A 19,276-nucleotide genomic window follows, 5' to 3' on the forward strand; every position below is an offset into this window, starting at 1 on the left:
AGTTTTTAACCCTTAGTTGAGACTGAGTTTTATATCTTAAATGTAGATTATGAGCAAATTACTCAAAAACTTCACACTTTTAATTCCTTCAATTTGAAAATCAAACGATATAATTCCTCATTTTTGTTTTCGTTAAAAGATTAATCTTTTATTGTGTTAATTAACTGAGTTAAAGAAATTAAGGGTAAATTAATTTTCTAACATAAGTGATAAAATCGTTAACAGAAATAAAGGTGGGAGACCACATCATCTTTTTGAATTTTTTTAATTTAGTGCATTGAGAGGTTGTGGTTGTAAATTCGAACCACGCCTCTGTAACTAACAACTAACAATTGAGATTCTAAAAAGTCGATTACCACCCTTAACAAAAAAAATGACGGAAACAAAAGTGAAAAACCATATTACAGTCGACCCTCTAATAGTTAATAATTCTAATAATTAATAGAAAATTGAGAGAACCAACTTCGTTCCACATCGGATAATTAGTAATTCTATTATTTAATAATTAATAAAATTTAAAATATATTCTACATGAATATTAATTATTAGAGATATTTTTAATAAAATATATAACAATTGATGATTTATTTAAGGCCATACTAACCTTAATTCATAAAGTGAAAGTTAAAATATCATCAAATTATGACTTTCTTATTCTTTTGAGAAATTTTAAAAGAAGTTATTAGATAAACAAATTAAAGTAAGTAAAATATCTCTAGTATAAAAAATATTAAAAATTATTTTATTTTATGAATACAACTTCTTAACAATTTATTGTTGGTTTGATATCAATTGATATTTTTTAAATTGAATATAAATTTTTTTCTTTTAAATTGAGTGATTGTAAAGTATATTTAATTAGTTTTTTTAGAATATAATATTAATATTAGGTCTATTAATGTAGATGCTTTAAAATATCTTTTATAATTTTTTTATACAAATTCAATAAATTAATAATTCTAATAATTAATAAAATTTTGATCCACCATGTGTATTAAGTATCAGAGGGTCGACAGTATGTGAATTATGACATATGTTATGTTTGATTCTCACCAAATAGAAAAACATGTTATTAATTATATATGAAAAACTGACAATAATTTTTAAGGCTTAAATAGATTTTAAAATAAAATAATTATTCATAAAATATAATCTTTTAACCGAATTGATTAACTTATTCGGATTAATTCAGCTTCAATTTTAAATATACTTGTATTTCCAATTGGTCGATTTTAAACCAAACTGAAATGGTCGTTTTAAACCAAATTGAACTGATAGATTAGCTAGCAATATCTTGTATACACTTGTGGGAAACCATTATTAATTCCATTTAGAACTAATATATTAATGTATTTAACTATTTCTCATACTCAGCTTCGGAAATTATATATCAAATAAAATGTAGTATGTTGTTATTTCATATCAATGTTAAAGGCAGTGTTTCAAAGCTGACCCGGTTGCCATATCTATACAATTTAACCGGTTCGGCCATCCACTCAACTACTGTCAGCATATTCAATTCTGCTTTTCGTATGAGCTTCAGAATAAGAAGAATTTTACGAGCAACTTATCGGTATGATATCACACACAGAGACTAAACTATACAATACTAATAGCCTTCTCTTAACGAGACAATCACATTCAGACTAGTCCTCACTCAAGCCGGGTAGATTGCTGGAGAGAAAACTCTGGTCCCAAATTATAAACGACTGCATATATGAATACGGTTTGCACCTACAATCTCACTTAAGCAAAAGAGCGTTTTACTTTTACCAACTCACCTATATTTTGAAGTTACAAAAGCCTTCTTTAACAAACAGAGAAGTTTTAGCAAAAAAAGTCCACCGTTCCTGCCCATCTATCACATAGGATAACATGTTAAAAATGGGTTATTTATCCTAATTTTCTCATTAATATTCACAATCATATTTTAGTTTAGTTGATTATTTCTTATTAAAGCAAATCAATAAATAATATTTAATAGACAAATATGTTATTAATTAGATAAAAAATATATAATAATTTTTAATACTTAAATTTATTTTATAGTAAAATATTACTTAGAAACAAAACCTTTTTATAGAATCGATTAAATAATTTAAATTGATTCAATCGAAATCTAAACTATACTTGTGTCGGGTTTGAAAATTTAAAATATTTCAATTTGGTCAGTTTGGTCGATTTTAAACTAAACATCGATTTCTTTTGTACACTTATAGCAAACCATGATTAATTCCAGCTAGAACTAAAATATCAATGTATTTATCGTACTCTGCATTCAGAAATTATATATAAACTATATTGTAGTATGTTAGTTCATAACAATTTGATATCCAAATCTATCTTTTTGATAGTTTCCATTAAAGCCTCTGCATCTAATGCTCTACAGTCCGCCTTTTGTGTCAAATACCGAGCATAATTGACACCGTTTTATTTCTGCTATCATTAGGGGTTTATATGAACCGTTTTGAAAACGTTAATTAGATCTTTTAACTAAAAACATCATGAGGGGCTGATATGTTCTTCAGCCTAAACATTAATGGTATATTTCAACCTTTTCCCCAAAATAAGTCTACCATTTGTACATTTTCTATCTGATGTAATAACATGTCAGTGATAAAATTTACAAGCAAAGATAGGCAATTCAAGCCTCAAAATGGTTCTGCTTCTGGAACGACGGTTTATGCTACCATTCCTACAGATCTATCAGATAGGATAAAGTGTTACGCTTAGTGTTCTGCTGAATAAACAATTACCTCACAAATTTCTGACCCGTTTGAAAATTGATTTAACAGTTCAGTCACCTTCTTTTGCAGCTTCTCTGAATTCTTATAGCAAATGATCGTCATCTTGTCCAACACTAATGCAGTCTTCAACAAATACATCACTGCATACAACGCTTTCATATGTACAGAAAATTCTTTAATCTTAATGCTCTTGACCTCATTCAATAGACAATGAGGCACTGGGTTCATTAGATCGTCATTTTCCGAGAAATCTGAGAGAAGACTTATCCCCTACATAGCCACATAATATATGTAATGTGTCAGCAATAGAGAAAACGGCATGTGGAAAAACAACAAAATGCTGGACGCAACGCCTACAACATTACCTCGTAGAAATCAAGGGTTTTGAGATGATGAGCGCATCGCAGCATGTAATATCCCGTAAAATTTTAAATTTATTTTGTTAATTTCCGACGTGGTTCCGGATGTGTTTTGAGGGGTATTTGAAGTTTCGTAGATTTTCGTGGTTCGATTCGTTTTGGTTCGGTTTTAAAAAAAATGATTTCTTCTTGGTTTGTGGTTCAACCGAAGTGGTTGAACCACTTCTGGTTAACTCAGGTCTCAAATCGAGACCTGAGTATTTATTTTTGGTTCTCGTTCGAGAATCCAAGGATTCTCGAACGAGAACCCATTTGCAGGCCTGGTCTCGTTCGAGACCAGGCCCTTTCTCGAACGGGAGCAGGCCAAAAAATGGCCATTCCCGTTCGGGAACAGGTCTTCCTTTTGGACCCCTTCGCCCAGCCCACTTCCGACCTATTTTCGACCTACTTCCTCTCGTTATATCAGTTCGACTTCTAAACAGAAAATCTTCACCACTCATCACTGAAACCCTAGCCGTTTTCCGCTTGTCATTTCGCTGAGTATCGAAGCTGTTATCATCTTCCAAAGATCGCTGTTCGGTAAGTTTTCTGATTCTTATGATTTCCAGATTTTGCTTATGAACGACATTACGTAATTTGGTTCGTTCTCTTTCGTTTCTAGATCGAAACTGATTCCGTTTGATCTCAGACGTTCTAGACTCATATACCTTCGTCTCCCCACCTCATTTTCGTTGAACGGTACGTGATCGACCTCGTTTCCATTCGCCGTACGGTTTCCGTTTTAAAGCTTTATATTTTCTGTTTTAGTTTTCTAGTTTTCTGCCGATTGGGTTTCTTTTCTTTGGCTTGATTCTTCATGATTGATTACGTAACATATTTGTTCAATGGGTTAACGGCTTTGTTGAGTGAGTTATTTCGATGTGTTGCTCATTGTACGGCTCGTCGTTGTTCTTCCCGTTCCTTGCTTTGGTGCCACTGTGATTGAGTTTTTAGTATATGATTAGGATTTTGGTTAATTCATGAATGATGTTCTTCTAGCTTAATTAAGATTTGTTAAAGAAGATTGGTGTTGTGTTTGTTGGTTTTGGAAATTATGTTTCTGTAATTGGAAATTTAAGAGAATGATGATTAAGGCATAGGCGGGTATCACCTGGGTTTAAACTTGAAGGAGATGGCTAAAATGCCATTGTGGCCATTAAATTATTTTGACTAAATCAAATAAATCCTTGAAGTTTAACTTTACCTAGTAAAATTGGATTTCGTTTTGAATTAAAACTCTTATGTTGTAAGCGATAGTTATTTATTAATTAAGTTTATATAATTACTCGGGTAATTATATTTGCCTACAAATGTCGTTTTGTCAAAATTTGGTTAAATTACAATTTAGCCCCTGAACTTATTTTATAACTTAATTAAGTGGATTTTTGGTTGATAACCTTATAGTTGGTTTTAATTATAAACAAAAGCAATTAAATTGATTTCGGATATCAAATTGACTAAAGTACAATTTAGTCCCTATTTGGCAAAAGTACAGTTTAGCCCCTAATTGGTTAAAGTACGATTTAGTCCCTAAACTTTTATTAACTTAAAATGTAAGTTTTTGATTTGTAACTTGGGTTACTTGGAATTGAAGTTATTGAGTTCCGCTTTTAAAATAGATTAATATTTTGTTAATTTGTTTTATAAATATAAACTCGGGTTTATATTTGATAAACGTTTTGAGTCGGATTAGACTTGGGTCATCCGACAAGTGAGGTTAGCTTGGTAGTTATTGGTAACTCGGCAAACCCACTATTTGTAATTTATTTATTATTTAAAGTTATTAAATAATATTTATAAATTGGATTTTAAGCGGGAACTCAATAGACTTATATTAATTGGGCTTTATTACCTTTTGGATGTATTTGTGTTACTTTGGATTGTTTATTACTACGTGTTAATTGTGCTAGTCTTATGTGGTGTCTAGTACTCTCTAGAGTTAGGGTCTGATTTTAATAATTATTTTATTGTCTAGACTCGTCTACTGTTCGTGCTTCAGAGGCGAACCAGAGTTAGTTGCTTGCCGGTATTTCACGTGGATTAGCAAGCAGTGAGTTTATATTTACTATTTACCGCTTTATTAAGTAAATTGTTATTTTAATATTAAATATATATACTGTACGTATATTTCGAACTGTTTTTATATTATGGCTTCTAGTTGGAACATGCTACCTAATGGGCATCATTAGGACTGCGTGCGCACCGGTATTGATCTGGGTAAGGTATATATGGGAATGTGGTAACTCGGTGTGAGCATAGCTCTCGGGACCAGGTAGAGTAACTCGGTGTAGCTCAGCTCTCGGGACTCTGGTATAAGTGTGGTCAGTGGTAACTCGGTGTAGCTCAGCTCTCGGGACCAGACCTATTGGATTATGATTATTATTTAGAATTGTGGATTAGGGTTCCAACTATTATCTGTAATATCGTTATTAAATGTTTTAAACGTTTTAAAGGTTTTCCACTTAATAAATGTAAATAGTGGTATGAACTCATCTCAGTATATCTGACCCCGTTGTTTTCCCAATTTTCCCAGGGTTATGATCTGAGAGAGTCAGGTGATCTCCGCATTTACTTTTCCTCGGAGGTTCCATTTATTTTGATAAACTGTCAAACTATTTTATTTTTAGACCGCAGTAGTTAACTAGACGTCTTTATTATTATTATTACAGTTGTTTGTCGGATTGGTTCGACTGGTTATGTTGCTTTGGCATGTTATATTATTTACATTGGTTTATGATAAATCTATTTTAGTTTCGGAATTGGATAAGCATGTTATATTAACCGTTGAATATTATAACTGCTAGATTTAGGTTGAAGTCTCGGTTGCCCCCGAGCATTGGTTTTCTGCAGGTTATGTGTTTATATTGTTAATTGAAAGGCTAGCTACGGGTTTTGGTACTACATTACCCATACCCTAGCGCCGGTCGCGATTCATGAAAATGGGTCGTGACACAGCAGCTTCAATAGAGGTTTACAGTCTAAATTCACTGATGGAATTTTCAACTGCAAATGAGCTAGACGCTGGAACATAGGGAAATGGGGAAGGAGTTGTTCTGCTTCTGCAGCAGAGAGAGCCTAAAGGAAAGAGGTCAAACACAAATAAGAATTTATTGATCACGAGTAAGAAGTGCAATATAAAGAAAGCATGCTTGACAAAAGAGAATACAAATTGAAATCATGAAGGGAACAGCAAACACACCTTAACGACATCATTTACAAAAACTAGTTTCTCAACATTAGCAAGTCCGTTCAGGAGTTTATATGCTTTATCGGCAACTTCTCTTCGTCTTCCATCATTGTAATTAACATGTATGCACGCATCTACTATTGAGGGTGAGTTAAAAATGATGCACTCATTTTCGAGACCCTCATAATAAATGAAGGACTCAAAGTGACTAGTTGCAAAAATTGCAAATTGACAACCATCACAATCTGAAAAGCTTGGAATTAATTTCGAATCAAAAATTTCCAAGCTCTTGAGCACGGGGACAGAGATGCTCAATGAAGAGAGATTTGTCCAAATGCATCCCCCAAAACATAGCTTCTCCAGGACCGGACAACTGGACAATAGCTTCTGTATGGAATTATCAGCTGAAAATTCAACAGAATTAAATATCAAACACTTCAGAGCTGGCAAACCAATTGGCGTAGGAATGCTGAAATCCGAGAGCAAACTTAAAGATAATGATGTCAATGTTGCACAGGTGAGCAAGCAAGAAGGCAACACAAAAACACCATCAAGTGTAAAGTTGGCCACACAAACATTCTTCTTTACGGCATCACATATCCATGTTTTAATACGGGAATCATCATGACACTCGACTTCACAAGAGAGACAGAATTCATTTATGCTGGAGGAATCACGAAGCATAAGTGCTCTATCCACAATACTCCTGAAATATCTCACATGCTTGCAATCCTCATCATTAAACGCAAGATCATATTTGGATGCCCAAAGATATTCCCATCTTTTCGACACAACACTAGTTCTTATGGCTTCTTTCATTTCGAGCCGGGATATAATATCAACAAGAACAACATCAGGTAAATTGTTCAAAATCTTCATGCTTGCATCTTCTTCATCTCGAGCTTCATTATTCTCCCTCTGCCTTTTATATCTACTTAACTCACTCATGATATTATATTTTCCCTAAAAATACATAAGCTTAATTCAGTTCACATGCCAAATTACTAAACCCTAAAGCAGGAAAACAAGTTCCCTAACATTAAGAATAATTAGCAGAAACTATTTCTATATTCAAAATTCACTCTAAGATTTGAGGAGAGCAAGCCCCTAATTCATCAGTTCCTAAGCAAAATTACTAAACCCTAAAGCACGAAAACACGTTCAAATTACTAAACCCTAAAGCATATTTAATCAAAACCCTAATAATAAGAAGTAACAGAATGCCAAATGAATTGAGGAGAGAAACAAAAACAATTAATTACCTAATTCGGTTCTTCGTCAACTGAACTCTTTTGTCTGAAATCTTGTTTATAATCACAAATAGGTTTTAAGACATAAGCAAAGAGCGTTTATAAATTGATTTTGTTTGAAAATTTGGCGGTGAAGTAGTAGAGGGGGTGTGAAAAAATGGAACCGAGCCGATTAAACCAAAAAAACCAAATCAAAATTATAAAAATGATACGTATATTATTATTAGTATAAAATTTAATGTATGATTAATGTTTTTTAAATATTTTGTTAGTAATCAGTTATTCTTTTATTATCTTACATATAATAATTTTTGTTGATTTTTTAAATCACTAATCTATAGTCGTTCACTTTTAAAATTTAAGACAATATTTTAGAATACTATAGTAACTTAACTATAATTAGCTAAATAATTTTTTAATAAACAGTAAGTTTTATTACAACACATCTTAACCATAGCACTAATTTAAGTAAACAACAATTTAATCAAAATAAATTTTAAAAAAATTAATCACCTTAAGCTTTTGGATAAATTACAATTCCAGTGTCTGAATTTTTCCAATTTTTTTATTTTAGTGTATGAACTTTATCTTTATACTGATGTTTAAATTTTTAAAAGTATACTACTAAGGTAAAAAAAATTGCTTATATGATTGACATTTTGATTCTACGTATATAAGTGTATCATCGCTTATAATAATTATCATTAATTTTACTAACATGATGTGCAAATTTAATGAACGGGAAATTATTTTTGTTTTGTCTTTTGACATTACCGATGACCGAAAAATGGATAGAAATACATTTTATAAAAAAAAACACTTATAGTATTAAACAACACCAAAATAAAAGATATTGAAAAGTGCACTGATGTATTTTTTATTAAATTTTTCACAACTGAAGTTTTAGAAAGACAATTGCTCTTGATGGAGTCTGCCTTCTGAACCGGTGAGTAAGACCTGCAAAACAGGGTAGAAGCTAACCGGACGGTGGTTGTCCGATTAACTCTCCGATGCCAAAGTCAGTTTAGAGCTTTGAGCAGCGTTTTGAGTATATGAATGTAATTGTGATTCTAGGCATACCTCGTGCTCCTTTTATAGTAGTCGAATATACCTAGTAGAGTTGTATTAGGCAGGTGAATCCTACTTTATAGGGATTCGGTAATATTGTAGAGATTCTCCTGATTTGTCGGGATCTACCTTAATCTGATAAGAGTCCTATTTAGGAACGTCTTCCTAAACAGTCTTATCTTCCTAAAGTAGAGCTTATCTTTCCATATGTAGTGTTTGTGTCCGAATAGGACAATATTTTCATACTTAGTTGATTACCCGAATTCCGGACCTGACGCGCTTTGGGCGGATCATATGGGATTCGGTCTTTATTGGCATATCACCGAATCTTGAGGGATTCGGCGTATCTTCCATATCTTCGGATCTTCAGGGAGAGTCCGGTATCATCTGAGAGTGGATCTCCTGTGGCTCGGCTCCATTATATTTACTGTAGGATTCGGTATCCATCATTAGCCCCCCCGCAAGTGAGCTGGAGTAATTGGTATTCATGCCTTAGTGGATTTTAGCTCTTTTGGAGCTGAGTCCTATTATATGGGCGAGTCACTTTATATTCCGGGCGAGTCGTTTCATATGTTTGTGGGTGACGTTTCTTCTTTAGTAAGATTCTGCGTTGCCACGTGTCGACACTTGGTGATTTAGCGATTAATGACTTATTCAAACACTTTTCGTATTTAATCTCTTTGCATTTCTTCTTTTCCCTCTTACTTGCTTTTCGAATTTGTTCTTATTTCTTGCAGCTATTTCTTTTTCATTCTTTGTCTGATTAATTGGTTCTTCGTGACTTTGTTTTATCCAGATTTTCAGGTATGTTCTCTTTTGTTACTTGGATGTTAATATGGTTTTCTTCCTTGTATATGTTCTTCATGATCATCGTTCTGGAAGTACCTTTTCTGTACTTGGTGTTCTTCGATGTGTTCTTCAACGTGTTCTTCAATATATTTCTTGTTTGATCTTTATGTTGTATTTATATCTGTGATTTCCTGTTCTAGGATGCCTCTTAGTCGAGTGGAAGATGCATGCGCTGCTATGGCTTTTACCAGATCAAAGCTTCGTAGGGATGAACTCTTAGATATTTATTTTAAGTATAGCTTTCCTTTCGATTATAGGGTAATATTACCCGGTGCCGATATGGCTGCTTCCGATTCTCCAGGATCTTCTTGTAGGGCGGTTCTCTTCGAAGAGCAATTTTCTGCTGGTCTTAGGTTTCCTTTAGATTCATTTTTAGTAGAAGTGTGTAGGGATTTAAAGGTTGCTCTGGGACAACTTTATCCCGGTACGATTAAAGTAGTGCTCGCCTTTTCGGAGGCGTGTAGACTTCGGGGTTGTGCCCCTTCTCTCAATGTGTTGTATCATTTTGTAGACTTTAGGAAGTGCGATGGTTGCTTCGTTTTCGCCCTTGGCAGAGAAGGGCGATCTCGTATTTATCTTCCTTGCCTAACCAGTCGCTGGCGAAGGCGTTTCTTTATTGTTTACCATAAATTTGCTTTTCTTCATTTTTCGGATGGTTTTTCTTCTCACCAAGTTTGGAGTTGTCCGTCTCCTTTAAGTTTATCCGAGTCAAAACTTGCTTTCGACATATCTTCCTGTGGTGCTATATCGCGTCCCGTTCTAGATGTCTTGGTCAATAGTCATCTTCGGCGTCGATGGTTTCCTTTGGAGGATCCTCCTCGAGACTTGGCGGATCTTTGCTACTCTTTTGTTCAAGGTATATTAATTTGCTTAAGTTCTTTTTGATGTTTCTTTTGTAGGATGTCTTCTTCTTCTGACGATTTCCTTTCCGGGTTTCAAGTAGATTTGGACGTTCCGATGGGTGGTCCTGACGTTCCTATCGCCAACATTATTCCTGGCGACGTTGACGTGGATGTGGCTCCTGCTGATATTCCCATAGCTCCCGTCGAGATAGCGTTGCCTGCGGGTGGTGAGGTTATTGTTGTAGATGATGATGATGACTTGGCTGATCCAGTAGGTGACGAGGCGGTTGCGTCGCTACTTCCCCCTCTAGCATCATTTATCGTCTCGGGGGGAGTTGGGGGTGTGCATTCAGAGGGGCTGGTTGTTGCTGATTCGGGAGAGATTTCTCTGGGTCGAGACCTGGATTCTCCGTCTAGGAAAAGACGTCGAGTTGGCGATGGTTCTCCATCGAGGGAGAGTTTTCCTGGAAACTCTTCTTCTGCTCCAGATTTGGTGCAGTGGGTCGAAGGTCAGGATCCCGCTAGTTTGCTGAATCCTAGAGTGCTAGCTGAATATATCCGAACTTTGGCGATTCCTAATGATGTCACGTGGTTTTGTGGTAGGCCGGGTCAGGAGCTTTCCGATCTGGCTTGTTTTCATGGTTTCTCTGTAAGTGCTTTCTTTCTTGAATATAATATATTTTTTGTATTCAGTTGTTTCCTTATTTGTTTGTTTCTGGTGTTTGTAGGCTCTTCAATCTGTTCTGGTATTGAACGACTGCCGACAGTGTGCCGAGGAGGAGGTTGAGCGTCTATCTTCTCTTTTGGCGACTTCCGAGTCTGAAAGGGCAAAATTGAAGGCCTCTTTGGAAGAGCATGATTCTCTTCTGGCGCAGCTTAAGGCGCATGATGCGATTAACGATTGTCAAGTTAAAGTGATCGAGAAGAAGACCGATGACTTGACTCAAGAGATTGAGGAGCTTATTAGAATCAATTCCCTTGTTGGTGGGGAGAGGGATAGGCTAAGATCGGAGGTTGAAGGTCTTCACATCCGTTTGCTAGATACGAAAGCTTTTTACTCTGCTTTGATAAGCGAGTATCGCCTTGCGATTGGGAGGAAACTTCTAGAGCAGAATCATAATATTGATCTTTCTGGAGTTAACGGGTTGGATCCCCAGGCCATCGCTCGTGACCTTCTTGTCAAGATGTCTAAAGACCGTGTCTAGTAGTTTTTCTTTTGATTGTATTTGCTAATGTACGAATTTTGCTTTTTGTAATTCGCAATTTATGAATATATTTTCTTCGTGTTTCTTCGAAAATGCGCTTTCGCCTTATATCAATTTTTATGTACTTGTCTTGCCTCGAGGGTTATTCTAAACCCTGTTCTTGGCGTTGCTTTTTTATAGAGTTAATCTAAACTCTTTTATTTTTGTTTTTATTTCGAGTTAATCTAAACTCTTTTTTGGCGATTTGCCGTTTCTGAGTTAATTTAAACTCATTTTCTTGGCTGTTAGCCTTTTGTGGCGATTTGCCTAGTTTGGCGATTTTGCCTTGAGTTAATTCAAACTCGTTTTCTTGGCTGTTAACCTTTTGTGGCGATTTGCCTAGTTTGGCGATTTGCCTTGAGTTAATTTAAACTCGTTTTCTTGGCTGTTAGCCTTTTGTGGCGATTTGCCTAATTTGGCGATTTGCCTTGAGTTAATTTAAACTCATTTTCTTGGCTTTTAGCCTTTTCGTGTTGATTCGCCCTGTTTGGTGATTTTGCCTTTCTTGAGTTTGATTTTTAATTTATTTTTTCTTCTTTCATCTTTGATTCAATCATTCGTGGTTGTTCTTGATTTTTATTTCTTTATTGGTTCGTCTGGCTAATCAGATAGTAGGAAATTGAACTTTTATTGATAAAAAGACGGCATACAAAATATTAAAGATAGATTTGACGCCATCTGGTAAGACATAAAGTCGTTACCGATGATGGGTCGTTTTCTGATCCTATTCTTCCTTCTTTTCGGTCTTGTTTTCTTGGAGATCCACCACTGACTCGTCATAGCACTTCTTGGCTATTCCTTGGTCTCCTCTCAGCGTCACTACTCCCTTTTCGGTTGGTACTTTCATTGCCAACGCTCTTATGCTGGTTACTGCTGCCGAATCATGGAGGAAAGGTCTTCCTAAGATGGCATTGTATGTCAATTCCATGTCCACTATGTTAAATAGTGACATGATTTTCTTGTTTATTCCTCTTTCTGGGCCGATTATTACTTCCAAGGTGACTGCTCCCAGTGGAGTGATGGAGGGGCCACCGAGTCCTGATAGTGGAATTGGGACTCGGCGTAGCCTTGACGCCGTTCCTCCAAGCATTTTGTATGCTGCGTTTGTCATGAGGTTTACCGCGCTTCCTTCGTCGATTAGGATTCGCTCCATGTTCCAATTTTCAATGATAGTAGTCACTACCAAAGCATCGTTGTGGGGTGCTTTGACGTGTTCATAGTCTTCTACATCGAAGATCACCGGTGGCATGTGAGTTTCTTGTATGTTCATTACTTCCTTCCTCTGCTTTCTCCTGATCGTGGAGCTGCTATGTCCTCCACCGTTAATCATGTGTATGGTTCCCAAAATTTTGGATGGGCGCTCGTCTTCTTTCTCTTTCGGCTTGTCTTCTCTGTTTCTTTTTTCTCCCTTGTCATTGCTCTTCTCTTTTCGGGCTACAAATTTCCTCAGCTCGCCTGTGTCGATCATTCTTTCGATCTCGACCTTTAAGTCTCTGCAGCTATCCGTTTCATGTCCGTAATCGTCGTGAAATTTGCAGTATTTTCTGGTGTCTCTTACCTCTGCTTTCATCTTTGGTGGCCATACCACGTTTTTGACGTTTTCTTTGATCCACATGAGGACATTAGTTCGGCTGGTGTTTAGCGGAGTGAAGTTATTCTCGTCATCTCTGGGATCATATCTCGATTCATATCTTGTCTGGGGGGCGAATCGTCTGTTCTCTTCGGGTCTTCCTCTCCTGTCATCAGGTTTGGACTTGGTTTTTTCTCTGGATCTTTCATTTGACTCTTTTCCTTTTGCTTCCTTTCCACGGATCGCCCTTCGCCCTTCGTCTAACTCGAAGTATTTCTGGGCTATGCCCATTAAGTTCGAGAAAGTTGTGGGCTTATTGACTAGTAGCTTGTCCACCAGTTTTCCGAATCGCGTCCCTTCTCGCAATGCCTCCGTCGCCATGTCGACGTTCAGGTTGTCTATCTTCATAGCTTGCTTGTTGAATCGTTCGATGTAGCTTCGCAGGGTTTCTCCTTCTTCTTGGATGCAGGCTCTCAGGATGCTGGTAGTGGTTTTAGCCGGGATGTTTGTGAGATATCTATTAAGGAACTCTGTTGAAAGCGAAGCGAAGCTTTTGATCGAGCCTGGTTTTAATTTGTTATACCATCTCTGGGCTGTGCCCGTGAGTGTGGTAGGGAAAACCCTGCAGAGAATGGCGTCTGATACGCTGAGTAGCCCCATGGTCGCTGTGAACCTAGAAGTATGGTCTCGGGGGTCTCCTTCCCCATTGAAAGTTGGCAGGATCGGTAGCTTCATGCTGTGTGGGATGGTTTCCTCCATGATCTCGGGCGAGAGGGGTGATCCTTTCAACCTGAGATCGTCTATATCCAATTCTTCAGATTTTAGTTTTTTGATTGCTTTGGCGATCTTCTCTTCCAAATCTTCTTCCACCACATATGTGGCCTTGCTTTTTTGGGGTGTCTCTGACGATTCGCCCTCTCCTTCTTGGTGTTTTTTCTTAGTTTGCTCTTTCCCTGCATCTCTTTCTTGTCGCTTGCTCCTTGGCGGGGCGTCTTCTTTTTCCTTCTCCCTCCGTTCGTCTCTCTTTGAATTCAAACCGCTCCGGGCGTCCTCCTGGTTGTGCTCATTTCTGGGTGTCTCTGGTGATTCCTCGTTAGATTTGTCTCTGTTCGGACTTTCCTCGTCGCTGGTTCTATTTTCTCGCTGGTTTCTTGCTTTGTTTCTTTCTCTGTTTCCTCTGGTTCGGGGTTCCTTGCTTTTATTGTTTTCTGTCCTTGTCTCTCGTCGGCCTGGGTTTGCGTTTTCTGTTCTTTCTCTTCTTCTGGGAGCTGTAGGGCTGAAATTTTCCCTTAGGATTTTCATAGTTTCTTCGTGCCTGTCGTTTGTTCTTTTGGCTTCGCTAGCCAATCTGTCAAGATTTGCTTGTACTGATTCTAATATCTTTTCAGTATTTCGTTGTGTGGATCTTGTGCTGCTACGTTTGGTGCTTGTTCTTCATTGTCCAGATTGAAAGCAATTGGGTTGCTTCCCCTCATCGGATTAGTTTGGTATTAGGGTGTTGAAAAAGAGGGCCCTCTGGTATTGCTTTTTTCCCCGGAGTTGTGAAGCCCGTCTTCCGTCACGTTGATTATCTCCGGAGTGCTTTTTGGGTCCATTGGTTGTTTGTCTTTCAGGTTTACTCTTTCAGAAGTCATCTTCTTCAATGAGATTTGTTTTTAAGTTCAGAAAAGCTCCTTCTTTTGAAGTTTAGTTAAGCTTTTCCCACAGACGGCGCCAATTGATGGAGTCTGCCTTCTGAACCGGTGAGTAAGACCTGCAAAACAAGGTAGAAGCTAACCGGACGGTGGTTGTCCGATTAACTCTCCGATGCCAAAGTCAGTTTTGAGTTTTGAGCAGCGTTTTGAGTATATGAATGTAATTGTGATTCTAGGCATACCTCGTGCTCCTTTTATAGTAGTCGAATATACCTAGTAGAGTTGTATTAGGCAGGTGAATCCTACTTTATAGGGATTCGGTAATATTGTAGAGATTCTCCTGATTTGTCGAGATCTACCTTAATCTGATAAGAGTCCTATTTAGGAACGTCTTCCTAAACAGTCTTATCTTCCTAAAGTAGAGCTTATCTTTCCATATGCAGTGTTTGTGTCCGAATAGGACAATATTTCCATACTTAGTTGATTACCCGAATCCCGGACCTGACGCGCTTTGGGCGGATCATATGGGATTCGGTCTTTATTGGCATATCACCGAATCTTGAGGGATTCGGCGTATCTTCCATATCTTCGGATCTTCAGGGAGAGTCCGGTATCATCTGAGAGTGGATCTCCTGTGGCTCGGCTCCATTATATTTACTGTAGGATTCGGTATCCATCAGCTCTATTCATGCCATCATTGCTATTACTTGCTTTTACACATTTGCAATTGGTTACATTAATTACTAGATGCATTCCCTCACAAATTCATTATTCTGTTGATTTTTTTTTAAAAAAAATCAGCCATCTTTTCCATTTTTCTTTGTTTGGGATTATTGAGAGGTAGGAAAAAAAACTCTTTATGTTGTAAATATAATCCATAAATTAAATCCATTTATCTTTTGCCTTTTTTTAAAATTATTCATATCATTTACCTTTTTTCTAGTGTTTCATTTACTACATAAAATGATTTAGTTACTTAAAATATGATATGGTAAGAGATTTTATTAATTAACAACCAACGAACATACTCACAATTTTCATTCACAAAAAAAAATTGATTGAATAAACAATCATTGTATAGAAATAAATAGAACAATGTGACGATAATCAAATAAATAAAAATCAAAATAATCTTGTATAATTTTTTTAAGACTCGTGTTTACTGCATATTAATTTGAAACGGACTGTTAAGTGAGTTTTAGCGAGTGTGAAGTGTTTTGATTTAGGAATTTTTTTTAATATAGAACCAATCTATGTTTTAGTCGAGAACTCTGATCAATTAATTGCTATTAAATCAATATTTAGTAAAAAAAGTACAATTATCTAATTATTAATGGATTGAATCTTTGAATAAAACATAGACTATAATTCTCTTGATTTAGTGAGTCATTATAATTTATAGTTCATATTAAAATTACAAATAGTGTTTCAAAAACCAAATGGCCGGCTGAATCAATTTACAATTCAACCAATTCATTCAGTTAAACAAAAAAAGTATTTAAATAAACCTATATATTTAAAATTTAAATAAATATATACAATTTGTTAATTCAAATGACTATTATGATTTAATCGTTATAATTATATCTGATTTTTGCAAAAAAAATAATAATTCAAAGAGATTAAATTATGTTTTTTTTTAATTTTCAGAAATCAATCAAAGTAGACTCACATATGATCCCAATTGAACCGGTTGAACTAACCGATCTGATTTGGTTTTTAGAACACTCTTTACCTCCTTAAAATTCATGACCTAATCTTTTGAGCTTCAAAATAAAGAGATGTCACAAATAATAGTATCTCGCAACTCTCTGACCCTTTTGGATATTCCTTTAGCAGTTTGGTCACCTTTGTCTGCAAGTCCCCTGTATCCTCAGCGCAAAAGATTGTCATATTGTCCAACACTAATACATTAGGGAAAAGGGGCATTTATGCCCCTAACGTTTATGGTAAAGCTCAAGTAGACCCTTTAACTATTTCAGGGACCAAATGAACCCCTACCGTTTTTAAAGTAGACCATTCATGCCCTTCAGTTAAACAGCGTTAGCTGAGCGCTCCGTCCCGTTAGTTTTTGCTTACCTGTTAATTCCACGTAATTATTTTTTCAGATAATTAATTCCACGTGGACTCATTAAATAACCCACCCACCAAACCTCTAAAACTAAAATCCCTCTTTCCCAATCACCCGAACCCTAATTTCTCTCCTCTCTCATTTTCTCTTCCAATCCTCTCTACCAAATGACCGATGCCACTGATTTAGGAAAAAATTGACCCCGATTTTAACGTCTACAACGAACGACAAGTAAGTAACTTTAATTTTGGGCAACTAATATCTTTTGTTTGTGTTGTTGTCTGTTTTAGGGTTTGACGTGAACTGTATTGTTTGTCTCTTTGCTATGTTTGATGTGTGGTATGCTATTTTATACTGGGTAAAGGGGTAGAGCATGTGGGTGATTGTGGTCCAAAAGTATGTGGGGACTGATTATTTATGGTTCTTTAATGTTCATGTGGGGTCTGATAGTATATGGGTGTTATAAATGCATGTGGGGACTGTTTGCTGAGAGTGGTAGCAAAATATGCATTTTAGGGGTGTTTAATATGCTTGTGGGGACTGATTGCTGTCCTTTTTTGTTAAAAAAATAGTATGGCCCTTTTGTGAATTTAATATTCTGCTATTCTCCTAAAAAATTTGTCACTTACTTGAATTTTTATTTCTACTGCAGTATGGATTCTTGTCTTATTGATGTCTACTTTCATTATGGGGGTACATGGGTTTTCAATCCTGATTTTGACTATGTGGGTGATGAAATAGAGATATGTTCAGGTTTTGATCCAGACTATTTAAATTATAGGAAATTAGCTGTGTTTTATGAGAAAGAGTTGGACCTTGGAAATGTAGGATCTATTTTCTTACTTGAACCTGGTAGAACATTGGGTGATGGATTATTTCTGTTAGAGAATAAGGAGAGTGTTGTAAGAGTATTAAACCATATAAGGAGAAATTCTTGGATAGGACAACTTCATGTTTATGCCAACCATGATGTTAACATTCCTGTTTATGCAACTAATAAAACCCCTTTGCCCATTGATTACCCTGTACCTGCAATCCATGAGGTAGTTGACATTAATGAAGGCAGTACAAATGTTGGGGAGACTAGTGAGAGGAGGACATTAATTGATGACATAATAGAAGATATTGACTGGCAATGTAGTGACATAAGGGACAATGTAGTTAATGATGATGGAGCAAATGATGCTGATGGTTCTAGTGATAGTGAGAGTGAGAGTGGATGTGAAAATGGTAGTGAGGGAGGGCATGAGAATGATATAGAGGAGGATAATGAGAGAGGGGAAGACAGTCATGACAGTGGTAGTGAGTACAATGCAAGTGCTGAAAGTGACACTAGTGATGGGGAGGATGAAGCTGAGGATAGTGATAGTGATGTGGGGGCTGATGTGCCAACTGAAAGGGTGAGGTATGATGAGGATGGTGTGCCTCATTTTAGGTTAGGAATGACATACAGAAATGCTACTGAGGCAAGGGAAGCAATTGCCAAATATGCAGTTTCTAAAGGTAGGAAACTGAAAATCAAACCTAATGAACCACATAGAATTAGGGCCAAATGTGTGACTGAGGCAGGATGTGGTTTTTTAGTTTTTATCTCCAAAGAAGGAAACAATCCAGGGCTGGTAGTTAAGACCTTTTCTCCAGAACATACATGTTATAGGACCTTTAAAAATCCACTAGCATCAGCAAAATTTTTATCCCAGTATTTTAGGAAGTTGATTATTAGAAATCCAGAAACCAAAGTGAAGGACATGAAGACTATGGCTGAGGTTCAGTTGAAGGTGAGGGTCTCAATTTACATTTGCAAGAGGGCAAAGAGGATGGTGAAGCAGGAACTAGAGGGCAGTTACACAAGGGAATTTGAATACTTAGAGGCTTATGTTGCAGCTCTAATAAGGTCAAATCCTGGAACAAGTGCTGAGATTCAACTTTGCCATGTGGCTAGAAGAGAAGGCAAGAGAGTTTTTAAAAGACTATATATCTGCTTTGCAGCATGCAAAGAAGGGTGGAAGGCAGGGTGTAGGCCCATCATTGGCCTTGATGGGTGCTTCTTGAAAAGTGCATGCAAAGGTCAATTGCTTGCAGCCATTGGCAAAGATGGCAATGAACAAATGTATCCCATTGCATGGGCAGTGGTTGATAAGGAGAACAAGAGAAATTGGGAATGGTTTATGAAGCATTTGGCCAGAGATTTGCTTTTAGACGAAGGGTCAGCAGTAACTCTAATTTCAGATATGCAGAAGGTAATAAATCTCTATGCAGTTGTGTTGGTTTTCATTGTGTTTTTTGTACTTAGTGTCTTATGTTTTATTTGCAGGGTCTAATTAAAGCTGCCAAGCTAGTGTTGCCTGGTGCTGAGCACAGGTGGTGTGCAAGGCACATATGGGCCAACTGGTCTAAGAAATGGAGTGGAGGGGAG

General features: G+C 36.5%; 2 protein-coding genes across 2 annotated transcripts; both read right to left on the bottom strand.

The window, feature by feature from the left end:
* Window positions 1–2,612: 2,612 nt before the first annotated feature.
* On the bottom strand, window positions 2,613–3,157 carry LOC130015019 (uncharacterized). Its single transcript, XM_056104399.1, has 2 exons — window positions 3,113–3,157; window positions 2,613–3,017 (listed from the first exon to the last, which is right to left on the bottom strand). Exons 1-2 carry the CDS (start codon window positions 3,155–3,157, stop codon window positions 2,730–2,732), a joined length of 333 nt encoding a protein of 110 aa, XP_055960374.1. The 3' UTR covers window positions 2,613–2,729.
* A 2,919-nt stretch (window positions 3,158–6,076) lies between these two features.
* LOC130015020 (putative F-box protein At3g58860) lies at window positions 6,077–7,690 on the bottom strand. The gene is made up of 3 exons (XM_056104400.1): window positions 7,595–7,690; window positions 6,345–7,295; window positions 6,077–6,220 (listed from the first exon to the last, which is right to left on the bottom strand). The coding sequence occupies exons 2-3, from the start codon at window positions 7,278–7,280 to the stop codon at window positions 6,077–6,079; spliced, it is 1,080 nt and encodes a 359-aa protein (XP_055960375.1). The 5' UTR covers window positions 7,281–7,295; window positions 7,595–7,690.
* Between the last annotated feature and the right edge of the window lie 11,586 nt (window positions 7,691–19,276).

The sequence above is a fragment of the Mercurialis annua genome, linkage group LG1-X, assembly GCF_937616625.2.
Source record: "Mercurialis annua linkage group LG1-X, ddMerAnnu1.2, whole genome shotgun sequence".
Lineage (NCBI taxonomy): Eukaryota > Viridiplantae > Streptophyta > Magnoliopsida > Malpighiales > Euphorbiaceae > Mercurialis > Mercurialis annua.

Bases quoted from the DNA above. Each gene is read 5' to 3' on its own strand.
- LOC130015019 (XM_056104399.1), bottom strand. From the start codon at position 3,157: ATGCTGCGATGCGCTCATCATCTCAAAACCCTTGATTTCTACGAG. The intron at 3,018-3,112 runs GTAATGTTGTAG...GTGGCTATGTAG, and splicing joins AAACCCTTGATTTCTACGAG to GGGATAAGTCTTCTCTCAGA.
- LOC130015020 (XM_056104400.1), bottom strand. From the start codon at position 7,280: ATGAGTGAGTTAAGTAGATATAAAAGGCAGAGGGAGAATAATGAAGCT. The intron at 6,221-6,344 runs GTGTGTTTGCTG...TCTTTCCTTTAG, and splicing joins TTGTAAATGATGTCGTTAAG to GCTCTCTCTGCTGCAGAAGC.